The sequence below is a fragment of the Nicotiana attenuata genome, unplaced genomic scaffold, assembly GCF_001879085.1.
Source record: "Nicotiana attenuata strain UT unplaced genomic scaffold, NIATTr2, whole genome shotgun sequence".
NCBI lineage: Eukaryota > Viridiplantae > Streptophyta > Magnoliopsida > Solanales > Solanaceae > Nicotiana > Nicotiana attenuata.
In genome coordinates, this window is record NW_017673671.1 from 25001 (window position 1) to 48629 (window position 23629).

Below are 23629 nucleotides of genomic sequence, written 5' to 3' on the forward strand. Positions count from 1 at the left end.
GAGACTTTAAAATGAGAATTTGATGGGTCAATTGGACACCGATTTCAGTGTTCTTGGTATGTATGAACTCGTGAGAGTGTGAGGATTCTAGAAATATAAATTTTACCCGGTTCCGAGGCGTGGGCTCGAGGGGCGTTTTTGTCATTTTTCCTAATTTTGCGTATTAGCTTAGAATTTAATTGTAGAATCAGTTACTTGAAGTGTTATTTACATTATGAAATTTAATTGAATAGATTGGGCCATTTGGAGTCGAATACTCGTGGCAAGAACGTGGTTTCAGGTTGATTTTGAGCTTGTTCGAGGTAAGTATCTTGCCTAACCTTGTGTTGGAGACTTCCCCTTAGGATTTGAGTCTTCCATGCTAATTGTAGTCCGTGCACGCGAGGTGACGAGTGTGCGCTCGGGCTTATTTGTGGGAAAATTGCCTTGGGGTTCTTAGGTCCTTATGTTCATCATATGAGAAGTATTCTGTTATGATTGAGTTATCTAATTGCATAATTTACCTCTATATGCTCTATATGATGTTGTTAGCTTTCCTCTAACTCTTACCTGCTACTTGGCCTTAATTGCCTTAATTGAATTAGCTGCTCTTTTACTGTTCTGTTAAGGTTATTGTGTTTTTCTTAGTTTCTCTGTGATTTTCTTGTTGCTATGTAATCATACTCTTGGTGGTGGAACTTCCTTGTGATTGGATTGTTGGATTGTTGTCGATTCCCTTGCCGGGATGCATTGTTTATATTGTTGATTCCCTTGCCGGGGTGTTATTATTCATATTGTTGACTCCCTGCCGGGATGCTATTGTTCGTATTGTTGGCTCGGGATACCAAGAGATCCCCAACACATATATTGAGGATACCAAGAGATCCTCGGGATACCAAGAGACCCCAGCACATATTAAGGATACCAAGAGATCCTCGGGATGCCAAGAGATCCCCAACATATATATTGAGGATACCAAGAGATCCCCAACATATATATTGAGGATACCAAGAGATCCTCGGGATACCAAGAGATCCCCATCACATATATTGAGGATACCAAGAGATCCTCGGGATACCAAGAGATCCCAGCACATATTGAGGATACCAAGAGATCCACCAAGTACTTACGTTTGGGACTACGGGACGGGATCCCGGGAGATCCCCTGTCGATATTCTGTGAGTGTAAAAGCACGAAGGGTGATGCCGTGCACTTTCTGTTTGCTGTGTGTATTTGTTGTCATCAATTCAAGTGCTTTAACAGGTTAGATTCCCTTACTGTTGTGATTCTTTGTGTTGGAACCCATAGTGTTGTCAATACCTCGCCATATATATATATATATTATATATATATATATATATATATATATATATATATATATATATATACACTTCAAACTTCAATAATTTCTACATTTTTGACTCAATTAGTTTCTCAACTAAATTTTCCTTAAATCATCTGAGGTTGTATTCTATTTAAAAGGAATTTCTACTAAGTTGTATATTATTAAATCCCACGGTAAAGGTAATAATTCATTCGATGTTGTACTCTGATTGAATATGGTACTTTCTTTATTCAAATGATTTCTAAAAATAACTTCATCTTTTCTCGCTGGTTTTTTTTCCTAATTAGTTTAGAATTTGTAATCTACTTATATTAGGTAAATGAGACTTCTTGTACATCTTAAACATCTTGAGTGCATTTGTACGGACATTATGTATTGTATAGCATGTGAATTTTTTTTGTTAAGAGTGAGATGGAAAATATGGGAGCACAAGGTGCATGTGTGTTGAGGTTTCGGAAGTTGAGATTATGAAGTGAGAAATCGAGGATTGAGATGGTCGGGATTGTGTATTAGACATGATGTGAGTGATTGAGTTGGCATTGTTTTCTTTATTTGGATACAGTCTTACTTGTCTCTGTTCCTGTTATGTCAGTGTTGATTTACTTGGTTATCTGATGTACTCGGTTAGTCTTGATACTTACTGGACACCGCTGTGGTGTTCTCATACTCCACTTCTGCATATTTTTTTGTGCAGATCCAGGTATTGTTCGCTAGTAGCTGTGCGGATTCTTGCCGAGGAGACTCAAGGTAGCCCTGCTGCTGCGTTCGCAGGCTTCGGAGTCACCTTCCTATTTTATATTCTCACTGCTGTACTTATTTCCATATGGTTGTGTTTAGAAATGGTAGCGAAACTCTATAGAGCTTATGACTTGTACTACTGGGTTTTTGGAAGATGTTCATTGTATAAGGGATTTATTTCAGAAGAATTTTAGATGTTATTATTCATTGTTGTTATTCCGCAATTATTAGGCTTACCTAGCCTTAAGACTAGGTGCCATCACGAAACCCAACGGAGGGGATATTGGGTCGTGACACATATGCAAGTCCTTCGCCCTCTCCCTATACTGCTCCACTAATCTCCTCACAAGATGAATGGTTTCTGTAGTCGATCGCCCCGACATAAATCCGAATTAATTCTCAAAAATAGACACACTTCTCCTCACCCTTCCCTCCACTATCCTTTCTCAAACTTTCACAGTGAGACTCAATAGCTTAATATCCCTATAGTTGTTGTAACTTTAAATATCGCCCTTGTTCTTGTACAACAGTATCATCAAAATCCACCTCTATTCTTCGAGCATCTTCTTCGTCCTAAAAATAATGTTAAATAACCCAGTAAGCCACTCAAATCCTGCCCGAGTCGTGTCCTACTAAAATTTTATTAGGATCTCGTTTGGCCCAATCACCTTACCCACGCTCATCTTTCGTAATGCCCCCTCAACCCCCGCAACCTTAATGCACCTACAAAACCCAAATTCTCGCTTACTATCGGAGTTCTCCAACTCACCAAGCATAATGTTCATGTCCCTTCCTCGTTCAAGAGTTTATGGAAGTATGTCTGTCGTCTAATACATGCCTCTTCCACCAATACATTGCCCTCCTCATTTTTGATGCACTACATTTGGTCCAGGTCACATGCCTTCCTTTCTCTTATCTCGGCTAGCCTATACAGTTTTTTGTCCCTACCATTGCCCCCAAGTACCTTATACAAGCGTCTGAACGCTGCAGTCTTAACCGGATCGCTAATTTTGCCTCTTTTTTGCCTTCTTATAACACTCCTATTATGTCTTCTCCTCCTTATTGTCTACGCTTTCCACTAGCTTCAAATATGCTGCTTTTTTGGCTTTCACTTTTCCCTGGACCTCCCTATTCCAGCACCAGTCCCTTTTGTGGCCACCATGGTATCCCTTCATGATGGCTAACACCTCTCTAGCAGCTTCCCTAATACAGATTGCTGTCATGGTCCATATGCTACTCGAGTCCTCACTACTCCTCCAGGCTCTCCATAGTCAGTAACCTTTTCCCCCAATTCTTGAACTTTATTTTTAGTCAAGGCTCCCCACTATCTTAGATTGACTGTACACCACCCTCTTTTTCTTCTTTCTCTTGATCTCTAAGTCCATAACCAAGAACCTATGTCGGATCGTTAAATACTCACTCGGGATAACTTAGAGTACTATTATTTATTTTTTAAACACGTATATTTTAAATTTTACAAAATTGAAAATCCACATGTATTATGCAAAATAAGCATGCGTTTATTTGTAGGTCGCGTTTGCAAATAATGTTGCTTCAATTTGTAAATTATAATTCGTTTATGAAAATGAGAAAGAAACCTTTTGATATAAACAAAATAATAAATTTAGTTTTCACAATTTTTTTTCTTCAAAAATTTAAAATCGTTCAAATATAAATTTACTTCTGTAAACATTTTTCTACAAATTCTACAAATTTACGTCGGGTACACATAATTTATTTTTGCAATTCTAGCTTCAAATAGATACTTCAACATTCATTTGAAAAACTCACTTTTCTTTGAGACAACCGAGATTATTATTAGAAAAAAGGAATATAGCATTTTCGATTCCGTTGTTATCGATAAATTCGAGTTTGGTCTTTGTAATACATAATTAAATACATTTTGCCTTCAATTTCTTAAAATTTTTGGACCCTTTATATATGAAATACGATACATTTAAATTACTTTTAGAATTATATTATTATTATTATTGCCCTAAAATATGGGAAAATAGCACAATGTTAATATAAGTAGTCATGTAATTGTATAAAATTTGTTATGATTCAGAAGCAAAGGGATCCAAAATGCACATCGATTTGAGGGATTTAAAAGTGCAAACTTTCTAAAGGGGAAACTGCAAGTACAAGGATAAGATGACGCCAAAAGGGTACTAAATACTTTGAATTTGAATTGCCGGAGAAGCGACGAAAGGGAGAAAAAGAGTCATCTTTGGATTATAGTAGACCGGAAATGGTAAGAGGGGTGGGTTCGCAAAACCTGCCGGCGGACGTCACACAGCTGATCGATCAGTTGGAGCGCCACTGCTTAGCCCCTGATGGATCTCTCGTCTCCAAATCCGCTTACTTCGATCTCCAACTCGTACTTTTCTTCTCTCTCCCTCTCTCTAATGCTTCCTTAAACCCCATTTGATTATTAATGAACAATAAAATGCTTTTAGTATGAGATGCTTTTGTTTGAAAATGCAGGCGAGAGAAGAAATGTCTAAGGAGAGACAGCGCTATTTGGAATCCTTAGTAGGGCTTCTATTTTGGCAATTGTCGTTTGTTTTTTGAATTGAGTTTAAGTTATATACACTGTCAGAGCAAAATTTTTTTTTACACTACCAGTCATGTTATACAGATGACCAGATAGTGTAAAAATTCCTTAGAGTGATGGTGCATCTAACTTAAACTCGAATTGAATTAATATATATCCTGATTTGTCTAGTCTAATTGTTGCGGATACCCTTTGTTTGGATAAACCTTGCAGGCAGTATATATTGAGGCGACCGCGATGGTAGAAGATTACCAGCAAGCCATTTCTGTGGCCAATCTCGGTGGTATTCGAGATGTACAGGGTTTATACTCTCAATTGGGCTTGAAAAACCCTCCTCAGGTTCCACTTTTCTACTTATTTGGCCTTTACTTATTGTGTCTCAGTTCACTTGGCTTTAAGGATGCATTTTTACATGCTTAATTATCAACTATGTGAAAACAGATCCTTTAATTCCCTTACGTGATAGGTATGGTTTGGGTATAAGTATTTTGTGCGGATTCTTTAGAAACGGGCAGCCAGGTGCATTAAGCTCCTGCCATGTTTGGGGTTCGGGCAAGGGCTGGCAACATTGGGTCTTATGTACACAAGGTTTTCTTGCATTTCTGCAAGAGGCTATTACCACAATTTGCACCAAGGCCCCCCTTTATGCAGACTCTTAAAATACACAAAAATTTACCAAAAACTTGCACGTACGCTTACTCGATACTTACTCACACCCATATCGAGTATGTACATGTAGACAAATCCAAAATTGATTAGCAACAGATGAGAATGCTCAGGGTCAGGTGCAGCTGAGCACATTGAACTTTTCTACTTATTTGGCCACGGGGATCGTTGAGGCCCCATAAAGACGGCTCTACTTCACTTGGAAGACGTGGTACTCATTAGCAAGCGTCTAGTGACCAACGATTCGGGATTTCCCTGCCTTTCTGCCACAGTCTATACTTGTCGTGAAATGATAAATTTCAGGTGTTATGCTTTGTGCATTTTGTGGACCTGGTGATAGCCTTTTTTTCTGCCAATTTCTTCTTTGGAATCATTTTAGTTGAATCAATTTAAATTATCTGGGTTGACTCTAGAATGACTTCAGGTTTATGAGGCTCTTGAGCATAGGATGGTTGTTGCGGAAGCAGCTCAGAGATTGAGGCTTCCACTTATCTCCAAAGACGGTGAGATTCACGAGGATGAAATTGAAAAATGGAGTATACTGTCGAGATGTTCTATTGATAGCACAAGCACCAGCATCACATTAAGCTCGAACTCAAACTCAACTTATCAAACCAATGCATCTGTAGTTGGAGCTGTTCCTGCAGCAAGCAATGCTTCCACTACCAGTACAACTGATGCAACAGAACCAGATGTTGGTGGTGTTCCCAATCGATTCCTTGGAGTTACGCCTGCATATTTGTGGCAAACTCAACTACATCAGATGTCATCAGTGGTACAAGACCTATATGATTGACTTAGAAAACCTCATGGTCTTGTGGGGAATTTTTTTCTCTTCTTTATTAGTGCTTCAATGGAGTGTTGTAGTTATCTTCATGGCTCTCTTACTTTATATGCTTAATGTGTTGATCGCTTGTTATAAGCGAATTATCTATAAATGGAATTACTATTCATCAGGTTATTTAAGTGTTAGTTCTACACATCCATAGATGCTTATACATCTGTCGCTATAGGATGTGGCGGAATACCAGAGATTGCTTTCACGTGAGATTGGAAGCCGGTTGGATGCTAAATGTGACAAGTTATCTAATGCAGTTGCTATTGATGACATTGGTATGTTTAATTTGCTTATTTCTCTTCCTCCGTCTTCTCTTGGTCCTTCGCCTTTCTTTGTGTTTTTTGGTCGGTGGATTTTTGTCTGTTTTTCTATTAAACAAACCCAGCATTGATAAGTAGGACCTGGGCATCTACTTCAGTTTTTTAATTAGCCTCTATGGCGGATCATTATGTCAATGGCTATAATATATATTGTCAATTGCATTGCCCGAAATCTATCACTGTAATGTTTCAAATTGTGGTGCAAATAGGAAATATTTTCTGATGGGATGCTTAAGTTCTAGATTTACTCATGTCAGTGTATTCTTCGGTAATTGATTGAGTAGTTCTATTGCTATCTAAATAACAAAGAACTCTTAGAATTTGTTATTGTATCAAGATGTATGTTAAGAATTAACCTACCTTGGTTCTACAGATATATCTGCTGGCAATCAAAGTTCAGCTGCCCGGCTTCCTGAAAGGTCTCTCTCTCTCTCTCTCTCTCTCTCTCTCTCTCTCTCTATATATATATATATATATATATATATATATATATATATATATATATATACTTATCTTTTAATATTTTATGATTTATATAATCATTTATGGAACAGGTTGTGCATCTTTTTTGTAGTTTGTTAAGTTGAATGGAGTATTCCTCTTTGATGCTAATGCGTCATTATCACTTCTCTATTAGCACTCTATTTCCATGGAAGATTAGAATCTATTTTGGATACACATTAAAAAGAATATCATTTGGCAGAAAGATAATTTACATTCTGAATAATGGATTGGCTTGTCATATTGTACAATATTCAATAATCTTGTATTAAAATTCACCCCCAAGGGGCAGACCTAGTGTCGAAGAGTTGGATTAATAGCTATAGGAACCGAAGTTCGAATCTAGCTGAGAAGGCTCTAGGTGAACTACTCTTCCCATCTGGTCTAAGTGTTGGTGGGTAGAGTTAACATATACCTATGCTAGGAGGTAATAAGTACCTGTGGATTCGTTGGCGTAGGCACGCCATGTTATAAAAAATTATATTTAAAATAATGATCATATGGTACTATTCTTGATTGCTTTTTAGATTTAGGCGTGGGAGCTTCTAATCTATGATGTAACAGGGTAAAATTGATCATTGAGGAGATTGAAAGAGAAGAAACAGCATGGCGTGAGGATTTATATTCATCTAACAGAAAGTTTGCAGAATACTATAATGTAAGAATGCCGTTCTGCATCATTGATGACTACCTATTTCGTCTTGTCAGCCTTTTCATTCTACGTTGCACTTCCACAGATCCTAAAGCCTAATGTTACTTGAGAAAATATTTGACTTTATATGTTTGCCTGTCTAAGGTTTTGGAGCAGATCCTTGGTGTGCTAATTAAGCTTGTCAAAGATATAAAGTTGGACCATCAACATAAATATGTAAGTTAACCATTCTGCTCTTGTTTCTGTTGTTCATGTTAACCATCCTCTGGTTCTTCCAAAGGATTATGGTGTCTGACAACATAATAGTTTTGGATATGCTGTGGGCACTGGTGATGGTCTTTTGCTCTTTAGAATAGATGTTTATTCTGATTATAGTTTGTAATGATCATTTATAGGATGAACTGCAAAAGACGTGGCTGTGCAAAAGATGCGAGACAATGAGGGCAAAATTAAGGTATGGCTTACCTTATTCTTGTTTCTGGTTTTATTCTAACTATTGACTTATTTTTGTGGCTTGGGGAGGAATTGGAGATTCGATCTACTTCTTCTATTCATTCGTGCATCATATGGCTACTGATTTTAAGAAGGGTTCTCTTTCTTATCTTGGATTAATTGTGGGGTTGGGATTGGGTGAAAAGCTCAGTTCAACTATTACTTCCTCTGTCATAGAATGATGACCCAATGTCAATTGCCTAATGCCTGGTTGTGGTTGAAGTCATGGTTGCACTTTTTAATTTTTTTTATTCTTTATTTTCTTTATCTATTCAAGGAGTACATTGTTTATCATTCCTATGAGGGTTTGAATTTCATCCACGTAGCTCCAAGTCAGTGATAGCTACTCTTTAGGTGCAATGATCCATTCAAAATAGTATGTTCTATTGATTTTCTCTTTTACTCCGAAAACGATAAAATTTCTTGAGAAATCTCAAAATTGTAGTGTATTACTTCCGATGAGTCTTTTTTCTCTTTTCAGTTTGAGAATCCCAGAAACTTGTTTAGCATAATAGTGTTGTCATCAACTTTAATATATCTTCTTACATCGTGTTATTCTCATGCTAAAGAGCAAAGATTTCTTGCTTTGAGACTTATGCCTTTGCAATACTAATATGTTGGTCGTCAAGTTTAATAGCTTCTCAGACTCTCTATCGTTCACCAGAGTTTCTGGAACATATTCTCCTACTTCAGACTTATGCCTCCCTATGGTTGAATTTTCTGGAGAGATTCACTTAGTAATGTTTTAAGTTCTATGAGCTTAGTTTTCCTTTTTGAATGTGAAAACCCCAGAAATTAACTAGCATAATATTGTTGTAATTGAGTTTAATACTAGCACTTTTACATCCTGTTACTCTTTTCTAAAAGCACACAATGTCTTGCTTTGATATTTTTGCTTTTGAAATACTAGTGGTATGGTCATCAAGTTCAACAGCTTCTGACACTTCCTATTGTTCACCAGAGTTCTGGAACATATTCTCCTACTTGAGACGTATACCCCGGAAACTATCCCTGCACTTCACCAAATAAGGTAAAGAAATATGACTTTAGAAATCTTTATTAGATTTTCGATGCCGAAGAAAGTATATACTCATTTTAACTCATCCCAGGAAGTATTTGATTGAAGCAACAGAGGAAGCATCGCTTGCATATGAGAAAGCGGTATATTTCTTATATTATTTTAATATTTTTCTTTTCAGCTTGGTGGATCATCTTCATATTTACTACATTTCCATGATTTGCTTACGCTTGTTTCATATTTACTACATTTCCATGATTTGCTTACGCTTGTTCCTTGGACTACCATATCATTTGGAAAATCATGGAAATTTGAACATTCAAAGATTACAGCTCTACTGTTATCCGATAGGGCCGGCCAATACTAAATGCAATTGGAAGATGGTAGTGTCATGTTTTTCATCTTTCCATAAAATGCCTCAATTTAGTGGGTGTTTGGACATAAGAATTGTAAAATTTCGAAAAAAGTGTTTTTTTCAAGTGAAAATGGTATTTAAAAATTAGAGTTGTGTTTGGACATGAATATAATTTTGGGTTGTTTTTGAATTTTTATGAGTGATCTGAGTGAAAAACAACTTTTTGGAGTTTTTCAGATTTTCAAAAAATTCCAAAATTTATCTTCAAGTGAAAATTGGAAATTTTATGCACAAACACTGATTTCGATAAAAAAAAATGAAAACTTTTCGAAAAAAAGTGAAAAAATTTTCATGGCCAAACGGGCTCTTAGATTGTTCATGGGCAGTGCTCATTTTCATTTTCCATGTAAATTATGTCATTGGTGGTGAAGGAACTTGAGGATGAGAAAAGTGATTGCTTAGGAAATTGAAGACAATTAAAGTACTTCACTGGATGAGGAGCTCTTTCCTGTATATTTTTGCTTGTCTTTTGTTAGTCCTCGCTATTTCTTTTGACAAAAGTAGCTGAATACTTGAGCAGATGCCATCACTATATGTTCTCTATTTGGCAGGTTTGTTGAATGAGGAATTACAGTTTTGGCTTGAAACTAGTTTTCACTTATGCACAGCTTTTGGATTGGTATTTTGGAGGATCCAAGCAACATAGATTTTCACTAATCCATTAATCTGATATTTTGGGTTGTTCTGGGGCATGGCTTTTTTCTCCTAAACATCTAGTTATCTATTTCTCCTCTTTTAGGAAATTCTTTACTCTGTTTATTGTATGCTAAACTGTAGGTTAAAAAAATAAAAAGAGTTCATCAGTGGCATGAAGTTAAAATATGCTGCCTCATAAGATAGTATAATATGTAGCTCTGTTTCGTGCTTGGCACCACAAGACTGATATGTATTTATCTGTGAAATATGTTAGGCTGCCCGCCTTCGTGAGTATCAAGGGGTTGATCCTCATTTTGATGAAATTGCTAGGCAGTACCATGATATTGTAAAGGTAAAAGAAAAGTTCCTGCGAGTTTTCTTAATTATTATAGTAGTTCTTTACTTTTGTTTTCTGGAGATAAAGCTAACTTCCACTCATATCCATGCAGAAATTGGAGAGTATGCAGTGGACCATCAACCAAGTTGAAATGGACTTAAATCCTTTGCCCGCTCACTCCAGTGCCTAAAGCATCTCTTTCTCAGTACAAAGTTCATGAAATATTTCTAGTGTATTTTTTGTAGGAGCATATAAAATTGCTGATTCTCACATTTGCATTTATTAACTCTTGATTATCCACATATATGATGTTCAATATTTTCCATTTGCTGGCCGTTGAAAATCTCATCTGCCAGTGCCACTGCAAAGAACCTAATTAGGAAGAGGTTTTCGTCATTGCAATCTTTTGAGCGGACTATCAATAGTTTTCTGGGTTTTTAGTTCATTCCTGAAGTATGAACTTGCAAAAGGTGCACACTTTACACATTGCTGAAGGAGCAAGTAGAGCAGCAGACCTTACGGTACGAGCACCAGATAATAGAGTTTATGTGATATGAAGTTAATATTCCTCTTTTATTTTACTAAATTTATTTGATATAGTTTCCATTTTGATAGTTAAAATAATAATTGTATTTGATGTCACTTTTATTAATCCTTGGAAAGAGTTCACCATTCAAAGTTTAATTATGGATTGATAATTTTTCAAAGTACTAACATGATTTAAACATTTCATCTACAAGTCAAATAGCACTCTAAAGCATTTACGTAATAAATAAAACACGGATAAGTTTCCACGCTCCCCACAAACATGGATCCACATTTAGAAATAAAAATCAAATGAGAAACTTTTATAGTCATAACATTAAAAGTCTTATAGCTATACTAATGTTTGGCATGTTTAAGACTACAAGTTTGAAAAAAAAATTCTCTTAACTTTGTGTGAATCAAATTAGTTCATATAAATTGGAATGGAGGGAGTATATATTAGTTCCACCCCTGAAGTATGAACTTAGTACAGGAGTATACATTTTACTCAGTCTAGCTTGGAGAACTATGTATGAATCCCAACCAGCGGCATTTGAATTAAGAAATGAGTTTGAACTTTTTTAAACCAAACTAAAATTCACGCTAATTTGATAAGAGTTTCAGCTTTATTTCACTGCGATCCCGATTTGACATGAAGATACGATTCTTTCTGTGTAAGCCCATTGTCTTCATGTTGAAAGTTATAAAATTTCTCTACCTTATCTACAAATAAAAGATACTCTATAGTATTTGTATTTGATGTCATCTTTTCATTAACAATCGAAGACTTGTCGAAGTTGAATTATGAAATGACATACTAAAACAAAAAGAATGATATTCAGAGGCGGAGGTTCCCTTTCACTGAAATATAGTATGTAATTATGAGTTGATATAATTTTAAATAGGAATATTCAAAGCAGCAGCTTCGAGCCATAACAGCCTCAAGCAAAGTTGAGTCATTGACATATTATTTATTCCAAAAAGAAAAGGAGAAATGTTTTTGGTTGAGAAGCAAGTAATTAAGCTATGGAAATCACCGTGTAGACAAGCCAGATCAGAGTGTTTGGTGTATATGAAAAGATGTCAAGAAAGAGTTGTGGTGCATGCAACCAGATAGGCGGATCCAGGATTTGAGACTTATGGTTCCTATCGTAATTTCAAATTTCACCCGTATTCCATGCTCTAGGTCCGCCCCTGCATGCAACAGCAATGTTGTGCAGGACAAGGAGCTTGGCAAAGTGATACAGCTCAACGTAGGAATGTTTCAGGTACTTGTATTGCTCATTGCTCATGATATTGTCATTGGGTTTCTTTATGAGTTTTAACGGCCGTTTGTTTTCAGATAATAAAATTGGGCTTTCTTTATGTGTTAGAAGGAGCAAGTAATATGAAATTAAAAGTTAACGTAGTTTAAGAAAAATAATTTTGACTCACAAGTGAGAAGACATATTTTATCACCAGAAAATGACTTCTATCATACCATACGTGAATACTTTGCCAACACTTATTATTTGTCAGGAAAATTATTACCCGAAGTAGAGCATAAATAAAAAAAGATGAAACAGAACCATTCTGGAACAAGAAAATACCATCGCAATTTGAATTAAATCTCAAATCACACTTATTCAGTAGAGATGCGAGAACTAAGAAGGAGATAAATTGGTTGAAGAAAGCGCTAAAATAGTTGATCTAAGAAATGGAGAGCTGTTGCCGAAATAGGTCATTTTTCAATTGGATTTTTTTTAGAGACATCTAATGTTTACACCAAACTGAGTCAACTCACCGTTACATAATTTAATAAGGTAAAAATATGTGTTAATTTTCTATAGTTAAGTAATACACATGGTATGAATCAAACCACCACGTGCAGTCAGTGGCGAAACTAGGAATTTTTCCAAGGGTGTTTAAATTTAAAAGCAGTGAAAAAATTTCCCGATAAAGGATGTTTAGTGTAATTTTTCGACGAAGGGTGGTCAGTTGACTACCCTTGTGACCATGTGGCTTCGCCACTGTATGCAGTTTAGCTTTTACCCTCGTGACGGCTCTTCGTAATATGATTACTAGACTACTTGTAATAAATTTTCTGAGCTTACAGTTAATAAGAGATTTTTCTTTCACAAAAGAAGGAAAAAGAAAAACAAGAGATCTGTGTTCATGTCCATTGTAGTGTTTTATTTTAGGAAATTTTACACCCTATAGAAAACCTTAGTACCATATTTATCTTAAATAAATACCATTTTAAAATATTACATCCTATAAATACCTTTTATCCTTTATAGCAAAATATCTAATTATAGTTACATCCTACATTTAAGGCACCATATATGCTAAATAATATTTTTCTCTCTCCTTTTTAGTATTTTCTCTCACATAATCACCGTATAACTCCTCTAAACACGTTCTCTCTCTCTCTTTTACATACACTTTACTCTCTTCTCCCACATACCCACGTTTCTTAATTATTCTCCCACCCAAATTCACTATTTCTCGGCCATTATCAATCCTATATTCAGAATCTATACGGAATCACTGTTTTACTGCCGAAAATTATACGCCTGGTAAGTTTTCTTCTTCGATTTTAATACCATTATTTTGATTCTATAATTTTTATACCGATTTTTTATAAATTTCTGAAACAATAACCATTGGTATTGTTTTCTCACCAGGAAGCTTTGGTTTTTCTCTCCAATGATGGATTCAACGCCACACAACATGATAACCAGAGGTATACCCACCAAAATTCTCAATTTTGATGGGCCCTCTTTCTCGTTGCAAATAACTCAAGCGGAGTCAGATTTTGCAGGTTTATCAGCTTTAGTTATTTTTGTTTGCAACTGTTCAATTTTCCAGTAAGTTTTCAAATGTATTCATATGTATTCAGCTTACTTATTTTTTATGTCATGTGGGTGGTATCTAGTTTTTTAATATGTATTTAGCCTTGTCACTGTATTTAGTCTTCTGTAAGTGTTTGTAGTTGTATTGATATGTATTCAAAACTGATTTACTATGAAATATGCAATGTATTCAACTGTATTAACTGTATTCAACTGTATTAACATGTAGTTGTATTGATAGTTTTTTACTTGCATATATATTCAAGATACATGTATACAAATGCATAGGGACTAATAATCAGCTGCATACACTTGTATACAAATGCATACAGAAACTGCATACAGTTGAATACATCTATTGCATACAATTGTATTCATATGCATACATCAATATACAACATGCTGTTTCATTCAGCTGTATCCTGTTGTTTTATTCAGCTGTATTCAGTTGTATTTTGGTGTATTCAACTGTATTCAGCTATGGTCAGTTGAATTGAACTGTATTAACCACCTAGAGTCAGTTGTATTCAATTGCTATATTCAGTATTATTCAACATATGTATACATCTGTATTCAGGTAATTTCAATTAAATTTAACTGTTTTAATTCCCCTCGAATTCTTTTGTTAAGTATTCAATCATCATTCCTTATAATGTTAATATGCAAATCTAATTGTATGAATATTTTTAATTGTTTCAATCAATTTTTTTTAGGGATTGTGGAATGCATGTTGCAGCATACGCAGAGTTTCTGAGCTCTTGGAGAGATTCCCAAAAAACAACATTTGATTCCATCTACTCCGTCAAGATATGGTGCTCTCCTATGGGCCTATGCTATGCGCAAGATAGACGCTGATGCCATAAGCCGAGAATGAAGCACCTTCAAAGATTGCTAGGCAAATCACTGAGTCGGAGGCAAAGATGCAGATAGTGTTAGAATAGCTTTAGGTTATTGTAGTTTTGGAGTGTAGTTTTAAGAAGAAATACGGTTTGTGGTAGTTTTGTGGTGTAGATGCTATTTAGTTTGAAAAACTTATCACTTATAGCCAACAGTGTTCGTGTATGACAATTGCAACTTTTCAATGACTGTTTCACTTGTTTGTTCATAAGTATTCATGCTTATTCTTCAGTTTGAATACATATTTATCTTACAGGAGTCAAGTTGTATTAATACTAAGTAACTTTTCTTGAACAGGTTTTAGTTAATGAAACATGTTAATGTCAAAGTCAGAAAACTTTATGTATGCTGATGGTAGGTTATACAAAGAGAATCCAGCTGTATTCAGTTGTATTCAATTGTATTTAACTGTCAAATTCAATTGTATTCAGCTGCATTCATTCAGATATATCTTTCAAGTTCAGAAAATACATATTTAAAGAACACAATTTCAGATGTATTAAGCAGGTTGTACGGTAGTCAGTTGTATTCAGATGTACTCAGTTGTATTTAAGTATATTATTCAGCAGTAGTTAGTTGTATTTAAATGTTTATTCAGATGTATTCAGCTATTTTTTTGGTGTATTCATTTACAAAAGTGCTACTGAACTGTTTATTCATAAAAATACAGTTGTGTTTTTTAGTATTCAGCTATACTCAGTTACACACAAATATATACTTCATATATATTTATCTGTATAAAATACTTCAACTCATGTATTCAGAAAATATCAAGAAAGTCATTTCAAAATATATTACTTGACAAAGAGAATTTATTATAGCTGATAATGTCATCAAAAGTATTGACAAATCGTTGAGCACCAATACATGTCAGAGTGTTAACTATTTATTACGCGGAGCATTTCTACACGTTCGTTGTTATGTCCTTCCTGTCCAACTATGCTACATGAATGTTGATTTTTCGGCTGCAGCAATTCACTTAAAAGTTTTATCGCGCTTCTTCTTTGGCTTCCAGGAGGTCTTTTCCATTTGGGTGTAGTACAACCTCCCTCTGCAACATGTTCTGGTATATTCCAGTCATTTTTATCCGGTAGCGGGTACACTGGCACATCGTATGTCATTACAACTGTACTTGGTTTGTAATAGTTAGAGCAATATTCTTCTGGCATTAGAAATTTGCTCTTCAATACAACCCAAGCATGTGGGCGTGGCAATTCATCAATTTGGAACCTCCCACAAACACATTTTCTCTCTAACAGGCAGACTGTGTAATTCCTCCCACCATCGTTAACGGTATGTAAGTATTCACTTGATGGCACCACCTACATTTAAAAATAGAAATATAAGTTTTGAACACATTTACCTGAATTACCAAATGTATAATGCTGAATTAATAAGTTACATACAACTGAAACATTTGCATATATAAGAATACATCATATATTTAGACCAGCAAAATATCAACTGCAGAAGTGCAGAGCTTATCAAAAGTCTGATGTACTTTAGGCAACAGTATGCTAACAAAAGCATTAGAATCATACGTATTCACAATACATATAAAAATTACATATCATATAGCTAGTTGTATTTTGATGTATTCCAATTGTTTTTTCAGCATGTTTTTAGTTATATTCAGTTGTATTCATATCAGATCTATGGAAAAATATGTCTTTTATGTGCTTGAATATAGTTGTATTCATATATATTAATGGTAGTTCTACTTAAAAATGATTGTATTCAGTTGTATTCATGCCACTAATTCAGAAAATAACAAATATATACAGCAATGACAGTGTTCATGCCACTAATTCAGAAAAATATATTCAGTTGTATTATTGTTTACAAAAAATACAGCTCATATACAGACAAATATATATATACACTACTGAATTCCATTATAGTTATATGCGTTTAAACACAATGAATACAACTGAATACACTTGTATGTATATGCAAACACTTAATACCACAGTAGACAAAATAAGAAAATAATTAGAGCCACTGTTGTGTTTTTACACCAGTAAAATACATTTGAATACATGTATTTAAGGACCCTAAACAAACATATGTTTTCATCTGTGATCATCAGGACGAAATACACAAATACGCATAAATACAATAACGTTAAACAAACAACGCGAATCAATAATGGAAAATACAAAGCAAACAAAAATTTAAATACATGCAAACCTAACAGCATTAGACCGATTAACCCGGAATTGAAACCTTTGAGCTATAGCATAATTCTCCATCATCTCTTTCAAATCAGTATTCCCTCAATTGAAAAATCGATATAATTGCCCTCATCGTTCCACTTGCCAGAATGAAGCAACAAAACAGTTAAACTTGCCATATGTATAGAGCAACTATACCTTATTTTGTATATAATTTGTATCAATAGAAAAAAAGGAGAAGAGAATTGAAGAAGTTCGATCAGATGTTGCTCTGGTTTTTCCTTCTTTTCACGTTTCTGAGTTGCTTTCTTTGAGGAGAATACAGATTAATGTGTACTCGTTTTAGTTCTTTGAGTTAAATTAGGAGACTATCATGTGATTTGATTTCCTTCCGTTTTTAACAAGTTTAAGTTCCCAGAATTTGCGCAAAAACATTATTGTATTTCACATTAATTGCGCTTGAATACAGTTAAATACAGATAACACTTAGCTGGAGTTCCTTTTTTTACGCCTATTTTTTTTGTTGTATTAATGAATACAACAACTTAAATACATGAAATACATTGTACAAAAACATAAAAGGTATCTATAAAACGTAATATAGCAAAGGGTATCTATAAATGGCTAATTAGGACTAAAAGATGGTGCTTTATGAAAAATTCTCTTTATTTTATTGTTTATGACGGTTGTGTCCGAACCAGTTTGCGAGAACCTCAACTCTACCTCCCAATTTTAACTTCTTTCTTATTCACACTTCAATTTGAAATGCTTTGCATACCTCTAGGACAATCTCATTTGCGAAATAGAAATTAACTTGCAACTACTGAGTAGTCTAGTCAACACGGGTTATACAAAAGGGAGAAAAAGAACCACAGAGATGATAAAGATTTTAAAAAGGAGGAATCAACAATATACAGGTTTGGAAAACTCTAAAATCCCAACTAGTTAAGGCTGGTCATGTACTAATGTCTGTCCTATGGGCAGTGCAACAGTCCATGGTGCAAATTTTGAAGAATTCACGACTAGCCGACACGTGTAGTTAGAAGAGCTTGCCTGGTTGTTTAGCTCCACTTCTCATCATTGTACAAAATTCCTCATAATTGATTCTTCCATCCTGTAAATGTGACAGAATTAGCATGCGTCAAGGCAGGTTTGATTGTTTTGGATTGAATAACAGTAACAAAACTTACGTTATCAGCGTCTACTTCAGATATTATTTCCCTTATACTGGCTGCATCGCCTACTCCATGCTCTTCCATAGCCGTTTCAAGTTCATCTCTTGTTATGAACCTGCATTATACAAAAGAAACCCAATCGATTTAATAATTCCACAGGATTGATCAGGCACTGCTGAATTTGAACTAGACTTGCAGGACGGACTTACCCACTGCCATCTTTATCAAAATACTGAAATGCTTCGTATAGATTTTCCTCTCTTTCTAGTCTGTGTTTATGCATGGTGGCAGTGATGAACTCTATATAGTCAATAGAGCCATTTCCATCCACATCGGCCTAAAGTGCACAAGACATTAGTTATTTCATGGTACAAAAATTGAACAACAAAGTGAAGGAAAGAAACAGCTAATGTGTCTTGAGGAATTGTGTCTTACAGCTTCCATCAATTGCTTAACTTCAGCCTCGGTGAGCTTTGATCCAAGTCGAGCCAATCCACTCTTCAGTTCTTCATATGTGATAGTGCCGCTATTATCAGTGTCAATATTATGGAACATCGATTTGAGCCCCTGAATTTCTTCTGCTGACATATTTTCAGCAATGACCTGATCCCAAAACCATTTCAATCAGCAATGAACTAGTTTTAGGGTAAAGGAGGATACTCTTAGAAATGAATTTACACGAGCGAGTACATATGATATGCCACTCAGTATTAATTTTTGGATGCTTTTTGTAAAGAATCATATTCTTGAATTAGATTTTCTACTCTTGAATAAAACTAATCAAGGCAAAACTAAAAAGAGTGCTAAATTCCATCATTTTTGAAATATGATCACAGATTTATATCTAGAAGAACACCAACACACTATATTTACTAATTTCATCCCAAGAATATGATTCACAACATGGCTTACACTCTTATTGTAATCATGTTCTAAAAATTATTTGCTCGAAAGAAAGGGCAGGAAGAGTAAATGATAATAAGGATAAACCAGGGGCGGATGCATGTTATAGGGTATGGGTGCTTAAGCACCCATTACTTTTGGAGCCATACACTATTATTTATATAGAAAAATTAGTAATTCATACAAATATATTACTTGAGCACCCAGTCTTAAATGTAATTTTCAGATAAAAAAATAATTAAGCACCCACGATTTAAAAATCCTAGAATCCGCCACTGAGATAAACTGAAGGAGCATAATTTACTTCTTCTGTCTGATGTAACTAGAAAGGGAAGTTGTAAGCTTCTTTCTCTTATTCATCTAAAAATAATTGGGCCAATTTCCTCGATCTTATTTCTTCTTTCCTCTTCTTTAGGCAAATAAAACAAACAAGAGGTAAGTTTCAAATATGCCTGTACTCCTTTTCCCCCCTAGCGTTGAATTAGAGTGAAGGAATGAAATGGGTCAAATGGAGGATGTATGTAGTCAACACAAACTAGCTTAGGATTGGTGCATAATTGTCGTATTGAACTAGAAAATAAATCAGAGCTGAGAAAGTTTAAGCTTACCTTCAAAGCAAGTTTCTTGAGTTTGTTCATTGCTCTGAATTGCTTCATTCTTGAGAGGACAGCATTGTCTAATGGTTTATCTGATGCTACTCCGCCTACCTTGAGCCAAGGATGCTCTATCAACCAGCCACATCAAAAGCTTGGTTAGGAAATGAGTATGACATTCATATACACATGGTCTAAGTTAGTGTCAGTTTGAATACTTAACTAGAATAACAAAAAAGTTTATCTCTGTTGCAACAGTTGAGTTAAAGTATTACTTTGAAGTCTTATCCATAAAATAATGATTGAATCAAAGGTTTAAAACAAAGGGGAACAGGTCCTAATGTCCAATGAAGAAAAAAGATTTGAAAGCAGGTAAACCACGTCATTTCTTACCTTAAAACTAAAATAAAGATAGAGGTCAACGGATCCGGACTATTCTGAGCTGCAAACAGTATTTGTTACCTCAAAGAACTGACAAGCAATTTTTGTGTATTTCATGTTTATCCAGCCTTCTCATGTTTGGTGTTCCTATCTTTTAGGTTTCATATTCTTGACTGATGGATATAGCATCTGCTCTTTTTCTTTTCACCTCAGAAAAGAAAAAGGTTTACACAAGTAATTGGCTCGGCAGGTATCTGATTCCATCAAACTGAATTAGCTTTTCTCCTATTGCAGGAAAAATCTCCGAGGCTTCATGTGGATTCAAGCAAGTTGTCTAGCTATAAGTTTCAAACTCTAGAAAGGATTTGAAATTAATGATAGTGGTACAGATATTTTTATTAACTGTCACATGTGATATTGTTTGACAAACAGAAGAAGGTTCTCCAAGTGCAGTATAAGAATGACAAGAATATTGCTTCAGCCATAAGCCAACAACCCATTGCTTTGCATCACACCGTCGTTTTAAGTAATGAAGCAATGGATTTTGATAAAAAACCATTCACAAAACCTATTTGGTTATCAACAAAGAGTTAATTATGAAGTGATACGATCAGTAAGCTGTAACGACAAAGTCAAACACAATAAGATCTATGCAACATCACCATGTATAGAAGCTAAAATTCCATCTTTTGAGGATTCAATAGAAACCAAAAGTGGATAACCATACTACTTAATCCTGAACCATTACCACTATTAAAGTCAATGAGTTATTTTACGCGTACCAAGAACTTGAGCAGCAGAAATGCGTTTCTTTGGGTCTTTGGTGAGCATCTTTCGGACCAGGTCCTTGGCACTACTTGTTATAGAGGGCCAAGGTTGACTTTCAAAGTCAATGTCTTCTTTTAATATGGCATCAAATATACCCCTCTCCGTTTCTGCATTATAGAATATAGAAACCAATAAATACAGGAAGGCCTAGATAATTTATTCAGATAATATTCAGAAGGGAGCATTTGACTTTACCTGCCCAAAAGGGAGGCACACCACTAAGTAGTATATACAACATAACACCTGCACTCCAAACATCTATTTCCTTGCCATAATTCTTTCGTAAGACTTCAGGGGCAACATAGTAAGCACTCCCAACTATATCCTTGTACACCTTACCTGCAAGGAATTCCATTATTTGATTACAACTCAAACAAACTAAGAGAAGAGGTAGCATCAGTAAGGAGGAGTAGAAAAATCATGCAAACGATGCTAGGTTCTGCAAGTTCAAAAAGTTGTACAAAGAGAAGGAGATTATCTCAATCTAAGTAATGAGCGATCATCTTATAAGATTAGCAAATTTTGTATAGTGGAAAGTTTGGTTCATAAAAGTCCAAACAGGCCTAACACAATTTGACCTTCCTAAGCAAGAGGGAGGAGAGTCTAACCAGGCTACAAAAATACAAATAAATTTACATGCCAACTTGAACAGAGTCGAGACATGAATAACAAATTCTAGGAACCAAGTTTAAAGGGAAATTAAAATAAGCAAAATCCTTTATCATGCTGAATCGGTAACAGATTTTGTTGCAATTTCTTTTACATCAAAAAGTGAGGTCTTTTTGGCACAGACAATTCGATTAGCATGTTAATGATGTGAACATCGCCTGATTCTAATCAGATAAAGTCCTATGCTTTAAACTTAACAATCAGGATCTTAGCTACATAAATACAATAACATTTCGTATGTAGGTATGAGGCTACCAGCACTGGGATTACCATAAAAGAAACTCATCCAAAAGTTGCTATATTAAACAAATTACAGCACACAGCAGAAATACCTTCTTGAATGAACATGGACAGCCCAAAATCAGTTGCCTTCAAAGCAGCATTTTCACTCTTATCTGTCAACAAAAAGTTCTCGGGCTTAAGGTCGCGGTGCATCACACCCATAAAATGGCAAACATGGACAACATTAACAATAGCTCTACACATTGAAGCAGCAGCTCTTTCAGTATAATGACCCTTAGCAATAATCCTATCAAATAGCTCTCCACCACCACACAACTCCATCACAAGACTCACTGAATTCTTATCCTCGTAAGCACCTTTAAATTCAACAATATTTGGCTGTCCACTCAAATGCTGCATAATCTGAATCTCTCTCCTCATATCTTCCTTATCAGATTTTGTAACAAGTTTCTTCTTTGATATTGACTTGCAAGCATATTGATGACCAGTTGCTATTTCAGTACAAAGAAATGTAACTCCAAATTGACCTCTACCCAATTCTTTTCCTAATGTATAGTGTGCTTTAACATCCTCAAATGGTTTCCCCAAAATGGTTTCTTGCTTCAAAACTGGTTTTGGACTTGCTGATGGTCTCATAGGCAATTGAGATTCTGGACCTGGAGATTTTGTATACTGAATTTGAGTTTGATGGGGTCCACCACTACCTCCTCCTGATCTATGGTGCCCATTGGACTTGGATTCTGCTGGTTTTGTTTTGCTCAAACAGATACCCATTTTATATCTTTATTCTGATTGAGGAAGCAGATCCAGTAAATAGGAACTGATGAACAGAAACAGAAGATTTATAGAATAAGGACAAGAACTACAGATGGATATTCAGGAATATTAGAATCTAAGTTGAAGATATATAACTAAAGACACCAGTAAAGCATGGCAAATGGCATAAAGTTTGGATCTTCTTTCTCAAGAAAGACTTAAGGAATTACTTATCCAAAATAAAAGAGAGATTTTGAGGAATTGTTCAAGATTCTTGATTTATATTGTAAGAATAGGAAATGGAGGGAGTTGGATTTAAGAGAGTAACAATGAGAGAGAAGAATCTGAAATCTTGGACAAAGGTACAAAAAATGAGGAGACTATTTTTGGTGGGTTGTTAGAGCCAATAATAATAATAATAACAACAACATTAAGTCCTTAATAATCAGCTTAATTAGAAGGGGGAGGGATTTCTTTTATACGGTCAGACCTATCTATAATAACATCTCTATATAACAACCATTCATTATAAAAGCCAAGTTTTTTCGAAATTGATTTTTATGTTATAATTTATGTCCTTTATAACAACACCTCACTATAGCAGTCAAAAAATATCGGAATAAACGAGGTTGTTATAGAAAGGATTGACCGTACTTTCTTCTCTCATTTTATATGATGTTATTTTATTTTGGATATAAAAGTTTTAAAATAAAAATGAATTCCAAAATTTCTAATTTACAATAAACCATTAAAATTTATGTAATTATAAATCAATTCACTAAAAATATAAAAAAATTAAAAAGGAAAACATCTGAGACAGGAAATACTAAACAAGTTTGGGGTAGGTAAGGCGGGAGCTGTCTGTGTGGGCCTACTTGTGCACTAGGTCAATGTGCCATAGCTTATTCATTAATCATGTTTAATCCTTTCTTAAACGCCTGTATCTCTATAATATGTTCTATACTGCAACTGAACTTTACTATATTCTCTCAGAGTCATCATTAATCTATAAACAACAGATGTTAATAATAGAGCAAAAGTAATCTCAAGGAATTAAAAAGTGATAATGGAATATTAGATTTTGAGACCTCTGCATTGTATCAATCTTATCTTTTTGAAGAACAGAATAGAATATTCGAAGTAGATGTAAGGGTGAT

At 34.9% G+C, this 23629-nt stretch overlaps 2 protein-coding genes across 2 annotated transcripts; one reads left to right on the forward strand and one right to left on the reverse strand.

Annotated features, from left to right (window-relative positions):
* The first annotated feature begins 4108 nt into the window (after nucleotides 1–4108).
* Nucleotides 4109–10890, forward strand: LOC109217001 (AUGMIN subunit 4). The gene is made up of 13 exons (XM_019381225.1): nucleotides 4109–4442; nucleotides 4550–4597; nucleotides 4833–4958; nucleotides 5710–6060; nucleotides 6299–6398; nucleotides 6817–6862; nucleotides 7509–7602; nucleotides 7741–7812; nucleotides 7992–8050; nucleotides 9050–9118; nucleotides 9198–9249; nucleotides 10432–10509; nucleotides 10607–10890. The coding sequence occupies exons 1-13, from the start codon at nucleotides 4314–4316 to the stop codon at nucleotides 10682–10684; spliced, it is 1302 nt and encodes a 433-aa protein (XP_019236770.1). The 5' UTR covers nucleotides 4109–4313; the 3' UTR covers nucleotides 10685–10890.
* Nucleotides 10891–15804: 4914 nt separating this feature from the next.
* LOC109217000 (calcium-dependent protein kinase 2-like) lies at nucleotides 15805–22855 on the reverse strand. The gene is made up of 9 exons (XM_019381224.1): nucleotides 21806–22855; nucleotides 21000–21143; nucleotides 20759–20911; nucleotides 19611–19726; nucleotides 18535–18702; nucleotides 18309–18436; nucleotides 18115–18214; nucleotides 17978–18038; nucleotides 15805–16072 (listed from the first exon to the last, which is right to left on the reverse strand). The coding sequence occupies exons 1-9, from the start codon at nucleotides 22488–22490 to the stop codon at nucleotides 16056–16058; spliced, it is 1572 nt and encodes a 523-aa protein (XP_019236769.1). The 5' UTR covers nucleotides 22491–22855; the 3' UTR covers nucleotides 15805–16055.
* Between the last annotated feature and the right edge of the window lie 774 nt (nucleotides 22856–23629).